The sequence below is a fragment of the Girardinichthys multiradiatus genome, chromosome 5 (genome assembly GCF_021462225.1).
Source record: "Girardinichthys multiradiatus isolate DD_20200921_A chromosome 5, DD_fGirMul_XY1, whole genome shotgun sequence".
NCBI classification, from domain to species: Eukaryota; Metazoa; Chordata; class Actinopteri; order Cyprinodontiformes; family Goodeidae; genus Girardinichthys; species Girardinichthys multiradiatus.
In genome coordinates this window covers 33,436,725-33,446,937 of record NC_061798.1, presented here as the reverse complement: position 1 = coordinate 33,446,937, position 10,213 = coordinate 33,436,725, and the positions used below count along the sequence as shown (strand labels likewise).

The window sequence follows — 10,213 nt, the reverse complement described above, 5'->3', positions numbered from 1 at the left end:
CACAGTGGTCTTTGTTTTCTTTCCTGTTCTTCCTCAATCCATAAACATGCAGGCTAAGTTAAACAATTCAAAATATTTCAACCTTAGTCAAAATAAGTGAGCCAAGAAAACTCTCCACCTAAACAAGCAACACGCTACTACCAGGTGAAGAAAGGGATAATAAACCGATAATCTGAAAATGAGCAACTAATGAATAATGAACAATGGATAATGGGCAATAAATGAAACAAACTGAAAAGAAAAAAAGATGAACAATGCAACAATGATACCTAGCATGGATATTTATAGGTGAGAATCAGAACATGTGAAAATGGGACTGACAACTTTAGTTCAACAGCTGATAAAGACACTACTGCATGAGTGTCAGCCCAGAGCCGGCTGGCCCGTAAGGCAATACAGGTCCTTCTCAAAAAATTAGCATATTGTGATAAAGTTCATTATTTTCTATAATGTCATGATGAAAATTTAACATTCATATATTTTAGATTCATTGCACACTAACTGAAATATTTCAGGTCTTTTGTTGTCTTAACACGGATGATTTTGGCATACAGCTCATGAAAACCCAAAATTCCTATCTCACAAAATTAGCATATCATTAAAAGGGTCTCTAAACGAGCTATGAACCTAATCATCTGAATCAACGAGTTAACTCTAAACACCTGCAAAAGATTCCTGAGGCCTTTAAAACTCCCAGCCTGGTTCATCACTCAAAACCCCAATCATGGGTAAGACTGCCGACCTGACTGCTGTCCAGAAGGCCACTATTGACACCCTCAAGCAAGAGGGTAAGACACAGAAAGAAATTTCTGAACGAATAGGCTGTTCCCAGAGTGCTGTATCAAGGCACCTCAGTGGGAAGTCTGTGGGAAGGAAAAAGTGTGGCAGAAAACGCTGCACAACGAGAAGAGGTGACCGGACCCTGAGGAAGATTGTGGAGAAGGGCCGATTCCAGACCTTGGGGGACCTGCGGAAGCAGTAGACTGAGTCTGGAGTAGAAACATCCAGAGCCACCGTGCACAGGCGTGTGCAGGAAATGGGCTACAGGTGCCACATTCCCCAGACCTGGGCTACAGAGAAGCAGCACTGGACTGTTGCTCAGTGGTCCAAAGTACTTTTTTCGGATGAAAGCAAATTCTGCATGTCATTCGGAAATCAAGGTGTCAGAGTCTGGAGGAAGACTGGGGAGAAGGAAATGCCAAAATGCCAGAAGTCCAGTGTCAAGTACCCACAGTCAGTGATGGTCTGGGGTGCCGTGTCAGCTGCTGGTGTTGGTCCACTGTGTTTTATCAAGGGCAGGGTCAATGCAGCTAGCTATCAGGAGATTTTGGAGCACTTCATGCTTCCATCTGCTGAAAAGCTTTATGGAGATGAAGGTTTCATTTTTCAGCACGACCTGGCACCTGCTCACAGTGCCAAAACCACTGGTAAATGGTTTACTGACCATGGTATCACTGTGCTCAATTGGCCCGCCAACTCTCCTGACCTGAACCCCATAGAGAATCTGTGGGATATTGGGAAGAGAACGTTGAGAGACTCAAGACCCAACACTCTGGATGAGCTAAAGGCCGCTATCGAAGCATCCTGGGCCTCCATAAGACCTCAGCAGTGCCACAGGCTGATTGCCTCCATGCCACGCCGCATTGAAGCAGTCCTTTCTGCAAAAGGATTCTCGACCAAGTATTGAGTGCATAACTGTACATGATTATTTGAAGGTTGACGTTTTTTGTATTAAAAACACTTTTCTTTTATTGGTCGGATGAAATATGCTAATTTTGTGAGATAGGAATTTTGGGTTTTCATGAGCTGTATGCCAAAATCATCCGTATTAAGACAATAAAAGACCTGAAATATTTCAGTTAGTGTGCAATGAATCTAAAATATATGAATGTTAAATTTTCATCATGACATTATGGAAAATAATGAACTTTATCACAATATGCTAATATTTTGAGAAGGACCTGTATAGGCAAATGCTAAGGGCGCCATGGTCTGTCGGCTCTTTAGCAATGAATGGGAACTGCAAACAAAAAAACAAAAAATATTTGTCACTTGACCAGCAACTTCCAGACATTCACTTGTGAACACAAGCCTCTTTTCCATGGAAAACCGCAGGGAATAGCCTCGAACTGGGGTTGCAGCTTACCTATAGAGCACCAGTGATGTCAGTGGAATCCTGGAACTACAATGAATGTCAGGTGTTTCAGTCCTTTCTGGGTAAATGGTCCAATAATACATGGGAAAAACATTTAACAGCCCAGGTACAACCCGTATGGTTTCTGGTTAATTAGGCCAGAAAAGCTATTTTTAAATCTTAAGTTATAAGAAAAGAATTCACCCACCCCAGTCATTTGAGGCTCTGAAACCATTTTACTGAAGCAGAAAATGGTCAGTATGTAAAAAGCAGGGTCAATTTCTGATGGGTGAACTGGTATTAGGAACCACCATGTTTTACCCTTCAAAAACTTAGTCATAGTAGCTTAATTATGGGTTAGCACCAGGCCATTTTTCACCCTTTTACAATTAATCACCATGTTGATGAAACAAGCCATTTAACACCTGCTTGTGTCAAAGTTTTTTGATTGTGCAACCATTTGGACAAGTGGTGTGTAATACATGAGCACCTCAAATCACAATATCAAAGTTAACTTCAGTCATTTCTAAAAAGTTCTATAGATTCATTGCACATTTTAGTGAGGGTAAAAAAAAAAAAAATCTTTCAGAAATTTTGATTGTATTTAGGGCCAATTAAAGATTTAAGTATTGGGGTGCCATGGCCCACAACAATGTGGGAGGGTGCAGACTTGGCAGTTTTCCCAGCAGTCACATCCTCCCAAGGAAGGGAAGCCAGAAGATCATCACTTGAGAACCTGGCTCTTCAAATTGCAATATCCAAGCATGTCAATGGAAAGTTGGGTAGAAGGTAGAACAAGCAAGGATAACTGCAGCCTAAATTTTGCTCTTCATCTGGAAATAAACCGGTCCGAGAGTCCAGAGGAAGATGCCCAGAGTCAAAGTTGCGTCCAGTATGAAGTTTCTACAGTCTGTGCCGATTTTTGGGGACCCATGTCATCTGCTGGCATTTATCCACAGTTTTATCAAGTCCAATGTCAGTGCAACAAACTGCTGGGAAGTTTTAATTTACTCCCTCCCTCTGCCGACAAGCTTTATGAAAATCTGGAACTACAGGCTGATCTCAAACACACTGCATTGTTGCAATAATTCATACAAAATAAGCCTCAAACAAATACTGAGTTCAGGTAGCATGCGTAAACACAGAAATGAGGTCCCATTTAAAAACAAAAAAATCCTTTTCCAAATTTGCTGCAAGCAGTTCTCCAATTTTGAGAAACTTTTAGTTTTACATGGCAGCAAAGCATAATCAAAAACAAACAGATTCTTTAAATGTCATTTCAAAGTTTCACTTTTACTGAAAAATTCTTATTGAGAGGCACTTGAACACACTGGTTTTCCTTTTAAACTGTTACTCATAGTGAGGGGGCAAACTACTTTCATATATACACACTGCAGCTGACAATTCACTCTCACACATTTTTTCATATTGTCCATTAATAGCTTAACTTAGAGGAAGCATGTTTATAGATCTTTTACAGAATCAGCACCACCATCCTCATTGTATACAAGTTTATTTACCTTTTAGAAAATCAGAAATATAGTTTTAATTTAAAATTCAAAGGTTTTCTTGACATCAGGAACCTGAAACTCAAATCCATTCTGTGTTGCATCAACTTGGACTTCCTCAAGGTCACCCTAAAAATGTACAAAAAAAATTAATATATATATATTACATAAAAGACTTTCAGAACTTCCCAGTTTAATGTGCAGAGACCTACATCACTGAAGTACTTCTCAATGAGGTTATGTGCAGCCTGGTACACCATCTCGTTTGAATGGTTCTGCAGCATCTCAATCCGTTCCAGTCCTCCCAGCTCTTCAATCAACAGACTAAGCTTTTCGGTTTCTCCAAGTTTCTCTGCAGCCTGAAGTGATTGTTAAAAAAAACAAAAACAAAAAAAAAAACTAAATCACAAAGCTGATTCCCTTGTTTACAGTTGAGATTTAAGCTAGTTTTAAATAAAACATGCTTTCTGCAATGGGAGTTGCTGCTCACCATGAACATGTTGTTTACCGCTTCCAGTATGACCAGGAGGACTTTGGCATCCTTGACCAGCAGTAGGTTGATTATGGCTTCCAAGGCACCACTTTGCACCAGATGGACCACCTGCTCTACAGTGCCCCCACTGGTGAAGTTTGTCACTGCCCAAACTGCTTCCTTCTGAGTCTTGAAGTCTCCCTTCAGATACAAAATGATCAGTTTGAGAGGATTTCCCAATTTAAAAAACAGTTTTGCTTAAGCTAAATCTTTAAAAAATTTAAAAGTGGTGCTGCTAAAAAACCACAAGTGTGGCACATAGGCCATGTCAACATAATAGTTTAATCAGCTGTATTCTTGTTTGGAGTTTGTATTCTTGTGATTCTGGTAAACCATTTAGGGCATCCTGTTCATTACCAGTCATTGTTTACCAAGTGTGTCAGTAATTTGCCAGTAGGACTCAGCATCGCTACACAAACGACAAACTGAGCTTAAGGAAATCTTCTGTCGTCAGATCAGATAGTGAGACCTCAGTTTCCAAGGTGGACGTCTATGAGCACTGTAATGACTGAATATAAACTTTGGGTTTTATACTTTGCAGATCTTTAAATGGTGCAGTACCAACAAGCCAGCTTGACTTTGGTGTCTCCAAGCTAACAAAGCACAATGATTAGACCTATAGAAGTGGCAAAAACTGCAAACAAAGTGCAGGGTACTTACATTTTTGAGCACTTCTACAAGAGGAGGAAGCAGGCCGCAAGTGATGAGCTGCTGGATTTGTTTACAAGGTCCTGCAGCAATGTTTGAGAGAGCCCATGCTGCCTCCTTCTGCATGGTGGGTTTTGGGTGCCTCAACAACTTTGGCAAGACATCGAGAACACCAGCGTCGATTGCCATCTGGGTGTGCAGGTCGGAGCCACTTACTATGTTCCCAATGGAGCGTAGAGCTGGGGTCTAGAAGTCAAATGAAGCACAGAAATCAGTCAGCTACATTTATTAAGCAAAGTTAAACATAATTGCTCCTTAAGCCCTGACTCAATAGAAGAATCTTTGGAGTCTATAAAGACTTAAAATCAGGGGTTCAGGTTACCATAACGCAGAGCTCCTTATTGTTCATCAGCTCCACCAGTCTTGGGACCGTGCCAGTCCTTACAACTACATCAATACGATCATTACTGCCATCTGAAAGGTAAGAGATTGCCCAGCATGCATCAGACAAGATGTCCTTGTCACTAAGATGGAGCAACTGGATCAGAGAAGGAAGCATCTGCAGAAAATACAGCATGTTAATTTTCCCCATTAAGAGAAACTTTAAACTGGAAGCCAATATCATTTCAGTGGTTTTTAAACACCTGCTGAACTGCAGACAATGGGGGACATGGGTTCTTGTTTCGGCACAAGTTGGACAACGTCCAAGTTAGGTTCCGCAAGTAGCCAACCTGCAATTATGCAAAGTTTTTGGATGTTTAAAGTTCCGCCACCAAGTAGTACAAACTTTAGATGTGAATCTTAGAGTAATGTTAACAGAAGGTTACAGAAATTATGGATAGCTTCAAGCAGTTCTAGCTGCACCACAGTGATTTACAGTTACTAAAATAGTTCACAGCACAAATGTTAGATTTAGTTACAAAGAACAATAAAAGGGCCGTCTTCTGTGGATTGATGAGTACACATCAAATTAAATTCCTTTACAAATGGTTCAATGTATTTTCACACAGCTGTGAATTTTGTTTTCATTAACTAGTGTTGGGTTTTGTAATCAGTCATAAGTGATTCTCCCATAATGAAATTCCAGATAATGTTCTTTCTAGATTAAGTGTTGGACCCCTGAGATTAAAGCCCAACACATGAATGAGAAAGATCTTAAATTGAAATAAAAGTTAGATGTGCAGTGTTTTTCTTGTTTAAACAACCAGTGTTGAGCCGGTCTAGTTTTAATGGTATAAATCTGCAGGGATATTTTCTACACCAACACCTGTGGGAAAAAAAAAAAAGGCTTTTTAAAAAAACAAAAACTGGTCAACCCGATTTATAAGCCCTTCCACCACTGATGAACTGATCCTACAAATTTGCTGCAACATGACTTCCTATCACAGCTAAGAATCACACAATCCCACTTAAAATAAAGCCTTGACCTCCAAAGGCTTTTGACCTATTGGTCCTAATGTATTACACACAAATCTGGAGATCTAAATTGAATGTATGGATGTTGCGGTATTTTTACTTTGTTTTGAAACAATTGTTCATTATAGAATCAAGCACTGATAAGAATAACTGGCATCATTGTTTGGTACCATAACTGAGGTTTGAAAGCAGCATTCATTTTGTTAAATGTTTGAACTTGAAATGCCTTAATAAATTAGCAACAGAGCTACTAAGGTTTTCAGACATTAAACCAGCATTTACTAGAAGTTCTTGGACTAAAATACAACAGAAGCACTTTGACAATCTGCATTCTCCCTTAAAAGGAACCTCCATGCCCATTGATGAAGAAATCAATTCCAATTAATCTCTAGTTCATTCTGGAGAACATCAGATATACTTTATTGGGGTTGATAGTTTAACATGGAGTACGTTACATTTGTCGGGATCTCATTTAAACTTTGACCAACTAGTATCCTCTGACTTTGCATGAAAAGGTGTACGTAATATAAGGGCTGTATTGACCGATTGGCTTAAAGTCAGCATGGCAAGGCTTTCAGAAGCATGTAGATAAAAACAGTGATTGCAATCCTGAGTTACTCAAGACATGCTGGTAGCAGTAAGCAACAAACATCTTTCATGTAACTAAATTAAGCGCTTTAACCAACTGTTTAACATGTAGCACATCAACTTGCATCAATTTGTGATTGATAGCATTTGAGTCTAGTCTAAGCAGATGAACTTCATGTCTTCCTGTAATTGTCCTAGTAAGAGTGACTCACTGGTGTGTCTGGGGAGATGCGAGCCAACAAAGCTGGGATGACATTGCACTCAATGAGGACATCGCGATAAGCTGCACCGTCACCTGTAAAGAAGAGTTTAAAAGAAAATTAGTTGCCAGCACTTTATCCTAAATTCCTTTCAGGAGTCACTGCATGATGGCAAACATTTCTGACCTGCAATGTTTCCCAGAGCCCAGACAGCCTGTTCACTGATGTGCAACATTGGTGAGGCCAGCAAGTTTATAAAAGCTGTTACAGCGCCATGTTCCACTACCTGAGGAGGAACAGTTCTTCTTACAATGGTTTCATAGGTCCATCATAATCAGAAATGATTAATTAGACTTGTGTTGCATCATTTGCTGGTATAGACACCTGCTGTGTGTGCCAAGATGTTCCAGAAGCAATGTTTGTAAGAGCCCACGCTGCTTCAAACTGCAGAGTCGGCTCATCATCCATCGACAGGAAGGACACAAACCGTGACAGCAGGCCAGCATCAATTATCTTCTTTATGGGAGGGTCATGGCTCTTGGAGAGCAGCTTCCTGAGAGAAGATCAAATGATAGTCTCATAACATGTAGAGACTGGGACAGGATGGCCATTACAAGTTTCCTGGAGGATATTTGTGTGCTGATGAGGCAGATAATTATAACCATCCACCTACATTGTGCTGTTCCCAAACTGCCCTGTAATGGTCTTTTAGTGTGTTGGACCTACGACATCTAAAAGATGCAGTACTTAAAAGACTGAGTTTGACACCCCTTGCCTAGCACATCCCACAGATCGTCATATTAAGACCAGGTGAATTTAGAGCTCAAAACCATCTCAAACCATTCCTAAAGTAACTTTGGTTTTGTGACAGTGCATGCCCACTCATCAGGAACATAATCTTTAAAAAAGGTGTAATTGATCATTAATGCTTGGGGTGGGATCCATGGAAAAGTAAGACCTGGATGGATTGCAAGACCCAAGGTTTCCCAGCAGAAAATTGAATGAAACATCTCCCACTCACCATTTCCCTTAAATAAACCACACCTGTCCCACAAGAAACTAAAATGCACTTTACCAAAACACCTGCCAGAACCACCATTACTTTAAACAGCAAGCAGGGCCACAGTAGCCCATCTGTTGGAGCAGACCCCACAGGTAAGCCAGCATGCCCCCACATGAATCAATGAGCCATGGCTACACATGTCTACGGTTCACCACTGTTGAGATGGTGTCTGACCCATACTAGAGTTTCACCATGGACCTAATCCAAATAACCATGCTTACAATAATAAAAGACTGCTTGAATTTTATATTTGGTAGGCCATTATGTTTCAAGTGCAATGCACCAACTTCAACTTGATACAGAGTTTAGTAATAGATGCAAAAACTCAAAGTCATGGGTACACCATAGGGATGCTGGGCATCATGTAGGGCAGGGGTGGGCAATTCTAGTCTTTAACAGCCTGTGTCCTACAACTTTTAGATGCGTCCCTGGTCCAACACACATGAATCACAAAGCTGAATTACCTCCACAGTATGCAGTGAAGTTCTGTAGAGGCCTGGTAATAAGCCATACATTTGACTGAAGTGGGCTGGAGCAGAGACATGTCTAAAAGTTACAGGACAATGGAAATCTTCATAAATTAGATCACAATTGCATTGTTTTAACGTCCATACCCAGCAAGAGCTGCTTGAAAATGCCCTGACAGTCTTATGTTCACCTCAATTTTGTCCTTGCTAAATTCACTTAAAATCCCATTCTTCTTGCTCTTAAACACATTAACTTTAAATAAGCTGTACATTTGCTGCTTAACAGGTCCCTTCTAACAGGAGGTAATAGGGTCACTTTAAGCGGGAAAGTGTCCCAGTGACAGTGTTGCCAGGTGTACGATAATTATCGTATTTGTACAACAATTTTGCTCTCTGTACGATCAATATTCCTGAAAAAGGCCAAATGTACAATAATTTGACTATTCTGTGAATGTGTGGTTGTAATCAGTTGTCATCAGCCTATCGCCAAAGTCTGTCGGAGATTTATTTTGTGAACCCTGAAGGCATCAGTGTCCGAATTCGGAAACAGATGCCGGAAATTCCAGCCAATTGTGCTTTTCTAAATGTGACTTAAGCGTGAATGCGTTGGCCTCAGAACAACGCCCATGATTGAGGAAAAGAAAAAAAGAAGAGAAGAAGCAGAGCCCGGCACTGTAGGGCTGCAGCTGTTGATAAATCCATTCTGACGACACAAAGCTGCGAGTACCTATTAGACGCTATTCAACACAACAGAATTGTGATTTTGGTTATGACGAGTGTACGATAATTTTATGTCTCTAGTACGATAATCCTACATTTCTCACCTGGTAACACTGCCCAGTGGTCACTGTTAGGGTTCAATTGGTGAATGGTAACACGGTTGACCCACCTGGCTGCCTGAGATCCTCGGGTCTGGGCTTCTCGGTCGTCGCTGTTCACGTTTTTGATTATATCCTCGATCCTGAAACTCACCTGCATGATCAAAGCTGTTAGAAACCCTCCTGGTTTAGGATGTAGTTAAGGAATCAGTGCTGCGAACTCACCGTGTCGTTGTTTTCAGGTGAAAGGGCCTCCTCGTCGGGGAGAGAAGAGAGTGTGATGTTCCTCCTCTTGAGGAAACTCTCATTCTTCTGAGCTTTGCGCAGCTGCACACACTCACTGATCCGTTTCTCTCGGAGTTTCTACAACAGGTTACAGTTTAGATATTTTAAAACGGCGTTAGAAAAATCCCCACCTCGAGAAATCACCATGAACTTACTGCCAGATCCTTCCCCTTGTTTTTAAACTTGGCGATGCGCTCGTCCACGACGTTCTTGGTGGGCATTTTGTCGGCTGCGTCAGAAGTGTTGGACGCTAGTCAGTCTGTAACCTTGGAGGCAAGAGGTTATAATGAGCACCGCCGCCACAGGTGAGTCCAATTAGGACTTGATTACTATCATTCACGTGCATCTGTATGGCAAGCCAAAAGAGGCACATTTCAATAAATAGGTCATTAAAAACGACTTGTATGTGTAAATACATACATACACACACACACACACACATATATATATATACATTAATCGTAAATACATGATTAATTTGAAAAATTACTAAAAATGCTGTTCAATGTATTCAAATATGCTTAAAAATAATAAATGTACATGTAATACTAATA

At 40.6% G+C, this 10,213-nt stretch overlaps 1 protein-coding gene across 1 annotated transcript; it reads right to left on the bottom strand.

Annotated features, from left to right (window-relative positions):
• Nucleotides 1-3,630: 3,630 nt before the first annotated feature.
• Nucleotides 3,631-9,975, bottom strand: kpna7 (karyopherin alpha 7 (importin alpha 8)). The gene is made up of 12 exons (XM_047366335.1): nucleotides 9,815-9,975; nucleotides 9,600-9,737; nucleotides 9,446-9,528; nucleotides 7,411-7,579; nucleotides 7,213-7,312; nucleotides 7,039-7,121; nucleotides 5,467-5,553; nucleotides 5,205-5,381; nucleotides 4,835-5,068; nucleotides 4,133-4,315; nucleotides 3,855-4,001; nucleotides 3,631-3,771 (listed from the first exon to the last, which is right to left on the bottom strand). Exons 1-12 carry the CDS (start codon nucleotides 9,878-9,880, stop codon nucleotides 3,685-3,687), a joined length of 1,554 nt encoding a protein of 517 aa, XP_047222291.1. The 5' UTR covers nucleotides 9,881-9,975; the 3' UTR covers nucleotides 3,631-3,684.
• Nucleotides 9,976-10,213: the final 238 nt, after the last annotated feature.